A 15104-nucleotide genomic window follows, 5' to 3' on the forward strand; every position below is an offset into this window, starting at 1 on the left:
TAGTGCTCAGTCTGTCTTGTTCATGCCTGACACCCAGAGGTGTGAGTGCTCAGCATGGGCATGCTGACATGGCAGCAGCCCTGAGGGCTACACCGTGCTCCTCAGGGTGTGCCAGGAACATGTGGAACCTTTGAGCCCTTCTCTGATGAAAAGAAGGTGAGCAGAGAGCAAAGCAGTGCTCCCTGAATCCCTCACTGTGCTCTGCTGGGTGAGTTTTGGACTACACGAGGTGTTAGCAAGGTGAATGGTGGGATTCTCTGGACTGAGTTTGTATATATACATTTCTTCTAAAAAGGAACATTTCATTGAATCTTGCCCCTGAAAGAAGAGCTGCAGGTGTGACAGCTTTACATCCTTATACATCCTTTTTGTAAGATATGCAAGCGACAGGTCTGAAGCATCTTGTTCTCTCTAATGTTTTCTGCAGGAGGCAGAGGACTGAGCTGTTACACAGCAGTGCTGCTTTCACCCAGGGATCGCAGCATGTTGGCTACAGCTGCTCCCTTGCCTGACAAGGAGCACACTGCGGGCTCAGCTCAGGAGGGACCCAGAGGCTATTCTCAGCTCTCAGCACTCGCTGCATGACCCTGTTCAGTCAGGTGTCACTTCCCTGTCTCTCCATCCCTTCCGGAGGGCTTTTCTTTCCCCACTTTTTGTTAGGGTAAGGGTGAGGCTTGCTCATATGTGAGTGTTTTTAGATCCCTGCACAAAGTTGGTCCAAAACCAAGTGAGGACTGTTTGACAGTCAGTAGGGTTATGAAAACTTTTTTCTGTAGGAACCACTTCTGATTTTACTTCTAGCTGTACTGAGAAGCTGGTGCTTAACATTTCAAGTAGGAAAGATTGCCAGTATTCGATCATGCAAGTTATGAAGTTTTAGGCTTTAAAGAGTGATTTTCCCATTTGGTTTCTGTGAGTGGAGCCTGCTGCAGGCTTACAGGTTTGCTTCATCTTGCAAGCATTGGATGCTTCACTTCGTTAAAGCTAATGACCTTGCATCATGCTGATGCCATTGATCTTGCATTTCATTATTCTGATGCACCAGAGCTCGGCCAGGCTGTATCAGAGCAGCTTTGTTCAGTGGTAGATGTTACTTACCTCAAATAAAGGTAACTCGGTACCAATTGAAGTGTTGAAATGAAATTAACTGTGAGCTGACAATATTCAAAATGCATTCTGAATTCTTTTTAAAAGGAAATGAAAGCATGCACAGTTCCTCTGCCCGTAGGAAAGGGACCGAACGGCATTCACGCTGAAGCTCGCTGCCGCAGTGTCAGTGCTCCTCTGGGCCGGGGAGAGAACAGCCTCTGCACACCTGGAGCTGCCAGTTCTGCATGCAAATATTAGGAAGTAGTTTCTTTTTGCTGCAGGTATGAATATTTGCTTGCTAAATGCTGGGTATTAGCTCTAAGACCGATACCCTGCATTCAGTAGCTCTCTACCCTGTCACTATTCAGATTGGTCAGAAGGAAGATCTTAGGATATTTATTTTGCTGAACTCAGGGAGGTTCTACCTGAGCTAAACCTCACTGTGCCAGGACTAAAGGTGGCAGTTAGCGTGTTGGACAATGAATGAGGCCCTTTATAAGTGGTTACGCTGACGTGAGTCTCTCCCAACAAATTTACATCATTAAAACACCTTTGGAAAAATGTGTCATGCATATAATTAAATACCTGTTTGGCTAACTCTTAATTTAATTAATGCAAAGTGAAGATGGCAGCACAAATTAATTGAGAAGGAAATGGCTTTCCTCTCAATGGGCTGAAGGGAGGGTTTCTGGAGGTATTGTGCCCTCAGAAATGTGCAGGTGAACTCTGGGACTGATTGACACAGTTTTTTTTGACGGTGATAGAAATGATGTCCTCGCAGCAGTATGTATGCCAGTTAGCAGCTCTTTTTCCCCCTGTGAAAGCAAAGAGGAAACCAGAAGGCAAAGCTGCTTTTCAGCCTTACTTTAAGAGATATTTGGTAGCAGCCACAGCAAATTCAAGTTCAGATGAGTGAATGAAAAGAAATTCATGCCACAAGAGGTCTTTCTGTGTCTTGCATTGACTTCTTTCTGTGCCCATATCTTTCTCAGTTGGTGCCCATGTTTTTTCCCCTTAGATACAACTTTCCTGTAACTGTTCATCTGCTTAAAATATTAATTTTTCTTAACTTTCTTCAAAGACTTCCCCATAGAAGATCTTCTTTTGGTTTGACCTCTTTGCTAACCTTGTGTATTCTTCTTTTTTCCCCCCTGCCCTTTTGGTGTTTTTCTCCCTGCTGTTAAATGTTTCCCTTTCTATTTTGCCTGGGATAAAACTAGAGCACTGGTTGTTCACTGTGTAGGTGAGTTGTCAGCCCCACACTGCAGGAAGCAGGGAATCTGTTGTTGCTTCCTGCAGACGTACATAAGTACAAGAACTTAAAAGCGTCTTCCAGGAATGCTAGTTGTGTTGCTTTAGCAGTTCTCAGCTCAGCTTAAGTGCATGTATGAGACATATATGAATGAAGGAGAATGAAGGAGGCTGATGTGCAGCTCAGGCCTGCCAGCTGTGGTTTCAGTATCAGCTGGTCAGGTTGTGCATGAGGGGACAGACCCTATAGGAAGACTAGGGATCCCTAAGGGGCTGTGGCTGGGAACACGTCTCCATGGTGCTGTCTGGCTCTGGGGCTCCACAGGGACTTCACAGGGTGACTTTCCTCCATATCCCCATGGATGAGATGAATGTAAACTTGAAGTTGGTTTTGTTTCTCTGTGGTAGGCTGAATGCTTCTGGCTTCTCATCCAGTACTGTCTTTTAGTATGATCCAGTTTCTGCAATTGGAGCTTGTGCTTTTAACAGAGCTTTATGTGTTTGTTTGGTGAAAAATGGGCTCTGTTTCACAGGAGACTTGTTTACACCTGCCATGATCACCTTGGTTGCTCTTCCTTTGTCCCTCTCACTGGAGCTGTGTTAGCTGCAACTGCAGAATGTCCTTTCATTCCCTGGTATCCACAGTGTGGTATGTGATTGTGGAGCTGAGCAGCTGGGGAAAGGGATTCAGGGTGCAGAACTCAGCGCTCATTCATGCTGTGAACCACTCTGCAGGGATGAACGGTGGTCTCCTTATAGAGCCCAGAGATTAAGCATCTTCAGAGAGCTAGGATTGCAGTTTTTTTGGGGTGATCCGTGCTGTGTGTGCACTGGTGGGCTCGTGCTGCAGCAGCACAGAATGTGAGGAAGCCTGGGCGAGGGGAGGTGCTAGGACAGGAGGATTTGCAAAGCTGCTGTGGCAAGCACTGTGCTCAGCCTGCTCTCTGGTGGTAGCTGCTGTAGCAGGAATGACCTTTGATAAAAATGTGAAGCATTTGGTTTGGATGGGGTGGTTGTGGTTGCTCAGCTTGGTACAGCTCACAGCAGAGTCATCAACTCAGCTGCTTTTGCTTTTGTTCTCTTACTCCTGAGCAAAATTCCTAGGTAAAAATTGAAATCACAGCAGCTTTGGGAAGAGAACTGCCAACAGAGTTCCCCTGTGCAGTTCCTTCAGTGTCTGACAAAGCAGGAGCTCCATTCTTCCTTTCTTTCAGGTCAGGAGAGTAGACAGCAGGTAACTGCTGGCCCACAGCGTGGAAGAAATAAACATCTTGGGGTTCTCCAGTCAAGACTGGCTGAAAACAGCCAACAAATTCCAAAAGCTCTTGCCAGAACTGAGATGCAGAAATACTTAAGTAGGCCAGTGACTTGCGGTCGGTCTTATTTCCTTGGCTGGCTGCAGGGGCGGGTCATGGGATTGATAGTTTCTGTTTAGATGAGGAGGCACAAACTCTTTAGTTCCTTTGTGCAAACTGTCATGAGGAAGGAAGTGCTTGATAAGTTGTTCAAAGGAGGCAGGACAGTTGTGCTTGTTGGGAGCTTGAGCGAGAAAGTCACAATGAGAGCTTCTGCCTTTCAGTCCTAAAAACATATGGTGGTGTTTGCTGTCACCTAGTGCTGGTTTTGCCATTTTTATCTGAGAAAGAAGGAAGAGTGGTATAAATAGTTTTGGAGAAGGTAACTTGGGACCCTCTCTTGTTTTTGACATCCAGTGGCCAGTACTCATTTTGCTTAGAAACATGACATTTGCTGTGTCTTTGAATCACAGTATTTATGACTGTGAAATTTAAAGGTAATTTAAGCAAATTCAGGTTTTGTTTTCCAATGTGAATTGCTTTGGCCCAGTAGAGACAACTTCTAATAGCAGCAGCCTTGTCTGCTACTGTCTTTCCACAATTACAGGATAAGAGTTGACAGCCAGTGAGACAGAGATAATAATTCAAAAACATAGAAACTGTGTATGTGGTAAAAACTAAAGAATGAAACCTGTGGCATAAGGCACCGGTCAGTATTAGATGCAAATAGGAAATAATACATTGTGCAGTGAAAGGAGTTTGGGTTGTGTCTATTTTGCTAAGTATGGGAACAAGTCTTAGTCTTGCACAGAAGCTGAGGTTTTGGGTTGGTTGAATCACAGAATGGCCTAGATTGAAAAAGAACTCAAAGGTCATCTGGTTTCAACCCTCCTGCCATGGACAGGGTTACCAGTTGTTAGACCAGGCTGCCCAGAGCTGGTGGTCTTTGAGAAAGCTTCTACCTCTGCTTCCTAAGGTCTGACACAGGAGAGAAAAGCTTCAACAGGAGCCAGCTGCTCAGTGGACCTCATCTTTTTCAGAGTGCTGTTGGCTTTGCTCAGATCCCTATTAAAACCTGTGTCAAACTTGGGTTTATTAGAAGCAGCCAGAGCTGTGGTATTTATCACAAAAGGAATGTGCTCTTCACCTTTTCTCTATTTTGTTTCAGAGTCAGCATTCTTCAGGAGAGGACATGGAAATCTCTGATGATGAGATGAACTCTGCGCCCATCACCAGTGCAGAATGTGCCAAAGCCATTGTGGTCAACTCCTCAGTCAGCAATGCAGGCGTCATGGCCCCATCGATCCCTCCCTTGCCGCCACCGCCTGGATTCCCTCCTCTTCCTCCTCCTCCACCACCTCCTCCACAACCAGCTTTCCCGATGCCTCCGCCGCTGCCTCCTCCACCTCCTCCCACACACCCTGCTGTTACCGTGCCACCACCACCGCTCCCCGCACCCCCTGGGGTCCCTCCACCTCACATCTTGCCTCCGCTTCCTCCGTTCCATCCCAGCATGTTCCCAGTTATGCAGGTGGATATGATAAGTGTCTTGGGCAACCACTGGGGTGGCATGCCCATGTCCTTCCAGATGCAAACTCAGATGCTGAGCCGCATGATGCAGGCACAGAACACATACCAATATCCGCCTTTCATGGGGGGCAGGATGCAGTTTGTGAATCTGCCGCCCTACCGCCCGTTCTCTATGGGAGCAGCTCTTGGTCGTGGGCAGCAGTGGCCACCACTGCCCAAGTTTGACCCCTCAGTTCCACCACCGGGCTATGAGCCCAAGAAGGAAGATCCCCACAAAGCCACTGTGGATGGAGTCCTCCTGGTCATCGTGAAGGAACTGAAGGCTATCATGAAAAGGGACCTGAACCGGAAGATGGTTGAAGTGGTAGCATTTCGGGCATTTGATGACTGGTGGGACAAGAAGGAACGGCTGGCAAAGGTAGGCTTCTGTGTCTTGTGTGCTTGGGCACAATTAGAAGGGGACAATGAGCAAACTCTCCCTCCTCCCCAGTGCTTGTATATGGCAGTAATTAATGCAAAAGCTGAACGTTGGCCAAATACATGAGGATTAGTTAAGGGGACAGCTTCGCATGAATTGTCTGATCCTTTCTCGGCCAATTTCAAGCATTCCTCAGCCAGCAAACAACTCTGTGATTTAGTACACAGTGAAATGAACTCTACCCAAAAAAGCTAATGCTATGATTTGCTAAGATTGATGCAGTCTTCACAGTGACTATTACAATGAGTTGTTTAAAATATATAGAAATAAATAAATAAAGCAACACCACAAGCCACAGCTGCCCTTTCTGTTTCAGATACCAGTTTCCAGAGCAGTGCCCTCACCACAGGCTCTGTAAGCTGGTTGCATGCTAGCTCTCATGTCTGAGATTGCTCTTTGGCTTACAGAGTGATCAGTATTGCTGCTTCCTGACAGTGTGATCTGCTTAGAGCTGCCTAATGGGCAGCGAGGAGCCTGGTCCTCTGCTCTTGGCTAATGCACAGAGCTGCCTCCACCAGTTAGTACGTGCTAACAGTGTTGGAGTTGGTTCCTGAGCTTCCAGGAGAGCGAGAGGAATGGATCCCAAAAGCAGAAGCTGAAGTACCCAAGAAACTGTTTTAAACCAGGCTTTGAAGTGAAGAAGCAGAAGCAAGTTGATTCAGGTCTGCAGGGGTGCTTGGGCTCCTGTATGTACCATGCTGGGGTTAGGTTTAGTCTCTCACCTGGAATTTGCAGCCCACGTTGGTAAGGGAAGCTGGCTGTGCCACTGCAACTTGGTACAGTGCGGGTTGTGCTGAAGGTGAGCAATCTAGTGGAACGTATGGGAAAACTGATGTGCTTTTTGTCCAGGAGCCATTGCTGCTTTAGGGCACTGTCCAGAGAAGCTTCTGCCAGGCTTTATGTCAAGTTGCACGTGGTGAAACCACCCAGGTCTGAGCCTCGTTTCTGCTAGGCCCAGCCACAAGCTGTCTGTTTGCTCTAAAGGAGAATAAACTAGGAATATTCAGCAAAGCGGCACCTTCCTATTGCTGGTGTGTTGCTGTCTAAGGGCTCCTTGGTGACACCTGTGGGCTGGGGCTCCACATATTGCCATCACTGATTTTCCTAGAACAGACCAATTCCTCCAGGCACTGTTTTAACTCTTTAAGGTCTTTTCCAACTTGAGCAATTATGTGATTCAGCTCTTCACGGAAAAGCGCCATACATATCACACTAATGCCTCAGCTTTTGTATCTCCGTTTTCTGGCTACTGTATCAACTTGTCTGCTGCTGATTGCTAGAAACATATTGCTATAGGTGTGAAGTGGGTGTCTGAGTTCTGTGTTCAATATTCCCATTAGTACTGTCCTTTATTAGCAGGAGAGTTGAGCTTACACTTCCTTTTCAGTGATTACACTCTAGCAAATTAGCTCTGTAAGTGAACATGACTTTTAGTGGATGTTGCACCCACTTACTGATGCGAGTGAACATTTCCTCTGGTGTCCTTCGCTCAGGACAAGCATGTTGTTATGTCTTTCTGCTTTGCTACTTGATGGATTTAAATGCAGGATCTCTTAGTGTCCATGCCAAACAACTCCTCTGAGAGTCCCCACAGGTTTGTCTTCAGCAGTTTTAGTGCCCTGTGCAGAGCAAATAGCTTCTTGAAATACAAAGGGGAGAAGGCTTCTTGAAGGATGGGAAGGTCTCATTGTCAAGAAGAGCTTCTGTGCTTTCTCCCTTTCAAATGGTGTGGTCATGTGGTGCATGTCCAGATGCCTTCAGAGAAACTGATGCCCAAGCAAGGGAGGGATATTTCACGAACCCCATCTATCTAAATGGCTGCTGGAGTTCACATTCTCCCCAGGAAACTTCTCTTTTAAAGGTCTTTTTTTCTCCTCTTCTGTTTTAGGCATCTCTCACTCCAGTGAAGTCTGGAGGAGAACTGGAGGAGAAACCAAAGCCAAAGGATCGAATTGCATCTTGTCTCTTGGAGAACTGGAACAAAGGCGAAGGCCTGGGATATGAGGGAATTGGCTTGGGCATTGGGTTACGAGGGGCCATCCGGTTGCCATCCTTCAAGGTAAAAACAAAGATCTGCCTTCATTACACTAACATTCCCTAAAGGAGCACTGGGAGAATAGACCTAGCCAGGTTTGTCCCCCAAAGCCTTACAGGCTGTTAGCCTCACACTGTTACCTTACAAGATTCCTTCCTCCAGTATCCTTTCTAACCCACCAATAAAAAAACAAGGATACTGTTACCCAGCCTTAGCCTTTCATCTACCACTTGTGTGAATTATTAGGAAAGGATTTCTGCTCTGCAAGGTAAATGGGACATGTGCCTGTGTGCTGGTTTCAGCTAAGACAGCATTAGGATGCAGTGTTTCAGTGTGGTTGTAAAAATATGCTTGTGCTAATAGCACTTTACACAGCTGTTTCTTCGCTTGGAACTCTGTAAGCAGAGTGTATTCAGAGCTGGATTTACCATTCATAATAGGCCTGTAACACTTCTAGATCTCTGGATTTTGAGGTTTGGCTCTTTTGCATAAGTCGGCTATAATGTCTTGCATTTTGGCAGCTGAGTCACACCTGGAATTTGATTTAAAATGTTCTCTAACTCGTGTGAGTTTATGGGATTAGACTTTCAATTACAGGGTCATTAACTTTAAAGTTTATTTGTGCTTCCTGCCAAGAAGTAGAAGCATAAAAAATGAAAGGTTTTTATTTTTTTTCCTCTAGTAGTTTAAGCAAAAAATAAGGGATGTTAGAGAGGACTTCCTTGAAACTGAAGTTTTGAATGCAAAGAGAAGGCACATAAAGATTTGGGACTAGAGATTCAGTAGTCCTGATTTATAATAAAACTTGTTTCAAGGTTCTTTCAGATGTAGGCTCGCTCATTTTCTGTATTGCTGTCTCAGACCCGTGCATTTTCACAAGCTATCTCTGTCAGATTCTAAGTACCTGATGATGACATGCACCATGCTGACATGGAAGGTGTTTTGATTCGAACCATAGGGGTGGAATTTCATTCACAGTAAAATACTGTTTGCAAGAAAATAAAAGGATTAAGAGCCGGGGAAGTGGCCTTTAATTTCTGGGTATAAGTCACAGTAGCAAAGTGAAGCTGTACCAGTTTAAGAAGCTGATTTCTGCTGTTTCTAAACTCTTTTAGAAATGCAAATTTTGTCTTTTGTTCAGGTGAAAAGAAAGGAGCCACCAGAAGCTGCCTCAGCGGGAGATCAGAAGAGAATCCGGCCTTCTACTTCTGTTGATGATGAAGATGAAGGTTTGCACAGCACATTTGTTTCAAACCCGAACAGATGCAAGCCACATGCAAGCTGAATTCTTTTAAACTTCATGGCAGTGTGCTCACTTACAGTTAGACACAGAGTAAAGGATCTGAGCCAAAACCCTGCCTCTTGCAAACCTCTCATCAGCTGGGAGGTGTCTCCTCTGGATTCTGTTATCTTACATTCACTGGTGGGAAATTTAAGACCTGCATGATACGAACACTCATATCCTGTTCTAGATTTGGTGATGCAGAGGTGGTCACCCAGTAGAGGGAGCTCAGATTAGTTTGTGGTCTGTATTCTAGAGGTATGCTAGCATGTGTATGTTGAGGGAGAAAGCAAGTAAGAGACAGTTTGCCCTGCGTGGTTTTTAAATTTATTTACTAGAAGAATCTATTTTCAAATATTAAGTTTTCTTTTTCCCCCTGGAAACATGGAAGAATGGAGATAAGGATATTCAAAGCTTCGTGTCTTTATTTTGCATTAAAAAGTGGAGCCAGTCTCACCCTTTCTTGCACTGTGAAATTAGTAAGTGCCTGTGAGCTTGGGGACTCACACCACATGGACACATTGCTCCAACTTTGATCTTCCCAAAGCAAAAGCTTTCACAGTGTTGTCTGTAAGTCTCTTGCAAAGCATTTGATGTCAGTTTCCTTGTTTTTGCTCACCAGAGTCGGAAAGGGACAGAGATGCTTCTGATACAACATCCGACCTGTCGAAGAAGGATGCAGAAGCAGTAGGGCTGAGGCGGCGACCAGCAAGGCCACTGGAGCTCGACAGTGAGGGGGAAGAGGGAGACGAGACATCAGGGAAAGAGGAAGAGTCTTCCTCAGAAAAAGAAGAGGAACAGGAGGAAGAAGGAAGCTTGGTGAAAGCAGCACCTAGCAAGGTGTGTTGGTTTGTGATTTCAGTTCTGAATGCTATCTGCCATTAAAAGGAGTCCTAGTTATTCCATATCTCCACATTATTTTCTCCAGAAGATGAGTGCTCATCATGGGGTCTCTCCTAAAATAATCTCTGTAGGAGAGAACCCCTCAAGTTCTCTGATCAGCATCTCCGAGAGTCACTGGTGATTACTGCAGTGGCAGCCAGGTCAGCGGGTCAGACACTGTCAATTTCTCACAATGCTTTCTTGTGAAGGAGGAAGAGGAGGATGAAGATGATGAGGAAGATGATGATGAGGATGATGAAGATGAAGAGGATTATGAGGAGACAGGTGTTGAAACGAGTGACAAAGAGGAAGAGCAGGACTCTGAGGAGGGTAAGCAATTACAAGGAAAGCAGCAAGTTTGTCTTTCAGGTCAAATGGGATTCCCTTTTGCACTCTATTTGTAAGCCAGTGTTTATTTGTGCACCCCGTTCACAGAAAGGCAGTTCTATACAAGGTAATTTATACAGATATACATAATCTCAGTACAAAAGTATTAAAGAGGCAGTCCGCCAAGAGAGTGGTGTGGGCAGGGTGCCAGGCAGTCCTAGCTCTGCTGCTTGTGGAGCTGCCTGCTGTATGGTGATTGCTGTTAACATCCAAATACTTGGTTTAATAATCCCTGCAAAAATAAACAAACTGTGAGGGGATTCCTTCAAACCCACCTGTTGCTGTTGATGCTGTTATAAGTGTGGAAGCAGTATTTGTTCCTTAGTAGGTCCTGATTGTTTATGGAAGTCAAAAAGCAGAACTAACGGTAACCTGCTCTTCTTGTAGAAGATGTAGCGAGTCCCTCATCTTCCAAGGCTGAAGCTGAATCATCAGATGAAAGTGAGGACTCCTCTGAATTTGAATCAAGTTCTGACTCAGATGAAGATGATGAGGAGGAGGAGGATGAAGATGAGGAAGAGGAGGAAGAGGAGGAGGAAGAAGAGGTGGCTGAAGATCAAGACAGAGAAGCCATGGTTGCAGAGACAGAGCATGAACCTGCCAGTCATGAGCTTCCCGATGATAAGAGGGAGACCATTTTGGAGCTGTATCCTGTGGACTACATGGATGCTACAGGCTTGGGACTCTCAGAGCCAGCTTTGGTAGAGAAGGATGAAGGGATGGAAGAAGTCAAAGCAGAGGAAAGTGAATGTGATCAAGTCCCAGAGGAATCTATTGCTGCTGAAACACTGAAACAGTTGGTTATGGAAAGAGACCAGGAGACAAAACTTGCATTGTCTCCCATCTGCAGGCCAGGTATAGTCTTCCTTTTGTTTGGCACTTACTGTTTTTCCAAATACAGTGTTCTCACAGCAACCAGTATGTGTGATTTTGTTTCCATCGTTCTTTCTTTCTCTGGTCTTGGTGTTAGGCTAGGGATTATCTATATCCTTTTCTTCCTGGTAGAATTCAGCACAGACCTTTTTGCTTGTACAGATAATGATAGTTATTGTATCCAAAATCTTGTCCTGGACCAATTTAGCTAATGTCCTGCAGGAACCAAAAGAGTTGTCATCGTCCAGAGGTGACTGAAAGGTGTGGTGGCTGAAGCTCAAGTTAGTAAAGCCATGGCTGCTAAAACAGAGCAGGAATCTGTGCTTAATGAGTCAGTACTGACTGTTCTTGATTTTAATTCCAAAGAAATATGTGACTGTTAAACTATATGTGACAGATGAGTAGAGTCTTAGAATTCTGATTCCTGATACTGTTTTTGTTATTTTAAACTTAGTTCTTTTAAGTGAAGGAGATCCCCCTGATTTGCTGGAAGAACAAATTTGTCTTCATTCAGTACGTAGTTGTGTATAGCCCATAAAGACTAGAATAGGAGTAGAATGCAGAAAGCTTGAGAAATTCTGCAGCAGGAAGGGGGAAGCCAAGAAGTAGTGCATATCAAGTGTAGTGAGCCTCAAGCAGGATGGGTGTCTGAAGGCTGTAGATCTGGGAACTGGGTAGTATTTTGCCAACTGCAGAGCTAGAAATCTGGTCTCTGTGCAGGATATCATTCCTTGGCTGTTATAAAATCTGAAAGACTTAAAGGCTAAATGTTAAACTAGGCACAAGCTCAAACTCCAGCATTCTTATTGTGCTGCCCAGCCTGGTCATACAGGAGTGATGCGGGTCTGACCCTTCTCCTGTGATTCTCTGGTTCAGTCAGCACAGACGGATAATGCTTCCCTCAAGTTCTCTAGGCGTTTCCCCTTCCTTTTACTCTCCCACTTGAAAATGTTATTTTGAGCTGCCTGAGATGATTCACTGTTGATTCGTTTTGGCCCTGGATCTAAGGAGATAAATAAACTCCAGACAAATGAGCTTGCTGCAGAGAGAGAGCAGCACATAAATTGCCTCACTGATATCATCTGAGTATCTTCTCATTCATTACGAGAGCTTTCCATTTCCTTCACGTGTTGTTCAGGAGTATTACACTTCTCCCTTCCCTGTTTCCATCTTTGGAGATCTGAGGGTACTTCTTAGTCCTGCAATTAGAAAACACACACCAGATAAGCTGATTGCTTGGGTTCTGACACACGTCCTCCACAGCCCTTACCCTGCAGTTCACTAATGCTTTTTATGTCTGCAAAAAGGTGGTCAGGGGGTTTGAAAGCAGAAAACCTTCATTCTGGGCTGTGTAGTAGGCAATCCTCAAATTAATAGTGTGTTGTTTTTTTAGTGGTCCATTAGGGATGCCTATGGTAGTGTCTAATTACTCCATACTCTGTGTCTCCAAAACGTAAAGCATTGGTGCTTTTAAAGCTTCCCAGTGGAACTGAACTGTTCTGTAACTGCAGCATCTTTAACATGCCTTTACTGGCAAGTGATGTGTAACCAAGTGGAAGCAAAACTTCTGACTCTTTAATTATTTCCTTTTCCTAGTGGAAGAGCCGGAACCCATTGTCATGCTGGAGCCGGAGGTACAAGAATGCCCGAAGCCTGAATCGCAAGATGAGGCTGGCACAGTCTGTCCCTCAACACCAGTGGCAGTCTTTGGAGAACCTCTGCCCAACAAAAGCAGCTTCTTTAGCAAGACTGATGACAGCTGCTTAGAAACTCATGTTAAAACAAAGCTGCCCTCTACAGTGGAGGAGGAGGACCGGCTGCCTCGCACACCTGGGCGGGAAGTGGTGGTCCATTCAGAGACTGATATTCTTTTGCTTCCAGCCCACAAGGTGCCATCCTCCTCACTTCCCTTACCATCGACTCCTGGTAAAGAGGAATCTGTAGTCCCTCCAGAAAAGTTCCCTGAACAATTAGTGGTGACCAAAACGTCCACAGAAGAGGAGATTCCTAGGACTCCTGGGCGGGACATTTTGGCCAAGTCTTCACATCCCCTTGCAAAGTCGCAGAGCACAGACACTGTTCCAGCCACGCCAGGAAGTGATGCTCCCCTTACAGGAAGCAGCTTGACCCTCAGTTCCCCTCAAGTCCCAGGGAGCCCCTTTTCCTACCCATCCCAGTCTCCTGGCATTAACAGTGGCATTCCTCGGACTCCTGGGAGAGATTTCAATTTCACACCTACTTTCCCAGAGGCTGGTGCTACCATTCCTTGCCTTCTGTCTGGCAAGAAACAGTCAGAGGATGATCTAGAAGAGAAACCTTTTAAAGAGCCTCTTGGTGCTTCCCTTACTATCAGCATGAACAGCGTTCCTTCTCCTATCCCCTTTGCCAGCCCCACGCAAGCAGATTTCCGCACAGATATGGGCTTGCCACCTAACGAGCCAATACCCATTGCAGCCCTGCCATGCATACCTGGAGATGGAAGAATGCCCATTGAGGAGAGCAAAGCAGAAGTAAAATCTGTTTTGCTCTCACCAGAAACACCCGTTGGTGCATCTGTTCTTCCTCCTCCACCACCACCTTCTGTTCTTCCCAAAAGGAGGCCGGGTCGGCCAAGACGGTCCCCACCTTCTGTCCTCTCATTGGATATGTACTCGGGCAAAACCATTGAGCCACCTCCTGTCCCTGTGGCCTTGGTGGACAGTGCCATGAGCAAAGAGCTATTGAGTGCACATCCCGATGCTTTCTATGGACTGAAGGACCCTGAAGCCGTCCCTCTAGATTTCAGGAATGATAGCTTCCATGAGAAAATAGCAGCTGAGACAGTTACAGAGAAACTGCCATTTAAGGAATTGGAGAACCAGTGGAATGAAGATTTCAAGGAAGAAGAAGTTAAGCCTAAAAGACAATGGCGAAGGCAGAAGAAGTCACCCGAGCACCTCCCAGCGATTCCTTCCCCAGAGTACTCCCCACCCCAGCCTCAATTCAGGCCACGCTCCGAGTTTGAGGAGATGACCATTTTGTATGATATTTGGAATGGAGGCATAGATGAGGAAGATATCAAATTCATGTGTATCACGTATGACCGCCTCCTGCAGCAGGACAATGGTATGGACTGGCTCAATGACACACTGTGGGTATTCCATCCTTATATCCTTTCTCAATGGTGTTTTGCATTACACAACACTTTCAAGATTATCATTTTTTGCAAAAGTCAAAGTTAATGGGTAGAAGAAATCTTTGCTTATTAGAATAGCAGTTACTTATTTCAGCAAAGAATTTTAGAATTTTATTCCCTGAAGCTGTAATACAGAAATGTTGCAGAAGTGGCTGTTGTGCTGCATTTTCCAGCTAGGACTAAAGGGAAGATCTGTATGTATCTCTTCTGGGGAGATTTCTGGGAAGCTGGTTTGTATGTTAGACAAGACAAACTGCACTGCCCCATGTACTGCTAAAGATTTCTGGAATTAAAGTATCTGATCCCTATCTCCCTGAAGGACCAGATTTACTGAGGGCTGTGAGAGCAGCATCTCCCAGCCTTCTGGGCTGAGTGCCTTGTGGCTCATCCATTGCACCTTACCTGAGGTGTGGGGGGTGAGATGGCTGTAGTGAGCTCAGCACAGCGTCCTCAGGGCTTGGGGTGACTTCTGGAGGGGGAACAAAAATGTTCTCTCAAAACTCCAAGGAAAAAAGGGTTCAGCCAGATGGGTGTGCAGCTGCTGTCTGTGTGCACAGTTGGTGCTGCAGGGAAATCTTTTTCCAAAAAGGTTTTTCTTGACAGCTTAACAGTTTTTACGTTTAAAACTTTTTCCTCTGGTTTCCTGAAGCGTGCAGCTAAGGAAAGAACCTGCTGGGTTTTCCTGTAGGCACACAGACTTGAGAAACTGTATAAAATAGAATTGTTATTTCTTGCAGCCTCTCCCAACAGCATTCCCCATTTTCCAAGCAGCAGTTGCTAGTTCCATGTAACCACAGCAGGTTTTTGTCTGATACCACCTGGCAGCT

The 15104-nt window shown here is 45.6% G+C and overlaps 1 protein-coding gene across 3 annotated transcripts in view; it reads left to right on the forward strand.

The window, feature by feature from the left end:
* Positions 1-15104, forward strand: part of SETD1B (SET domain containing 1B, histone lysine methyltransferase) — a 43461-nt gene that overhangs the window by 21305 nt on the left and 7052 nt on the right. For 2 of the 3 annotated variants that reach the window (XM_015878017.3, XM_085555672.1), the window contains 7 exons: positions 4804-5583; positions 7532-7702; positions 8820-8907; positions 9583-9800; positions 10052-10172; positions 10617-11084; positions 12699-14249. In XM_015878017.3, the coding sequence (XP_015733503.2) occupies positions 4804-5583; positions 7532-7702; positions 8820-8907; positions 9583-9800; positions 10052-10172; positions 10617-11084; positions 12699-14249 (3397 nt within the window). Of the gene's footprint in view, positions 1-1228; positions 1371-4803; positions 5584-7531; positions 7703-8819; positions 8908-9582; positions 9801-10051; positions 10173-10616; positions 11085-12698; positions 14250-15104 lie in introns of all 3 variants that reach the window. The other variant, XM_085555673.1, reaches the window with a different exon arrangement.

Source organism: Coturnix japonica, chromosome 9 (genome assembly GCF_054131305.1).
Source record: "Coturnix japonica strain WE chromosome 9, WE-NBRP24, whole genome shotgun sequence".
NCBI lineage: Eukaryota > Metazoa > Chordata > Aves > Galliformes > Phasianidae > Coturnix > Coturnix japonica.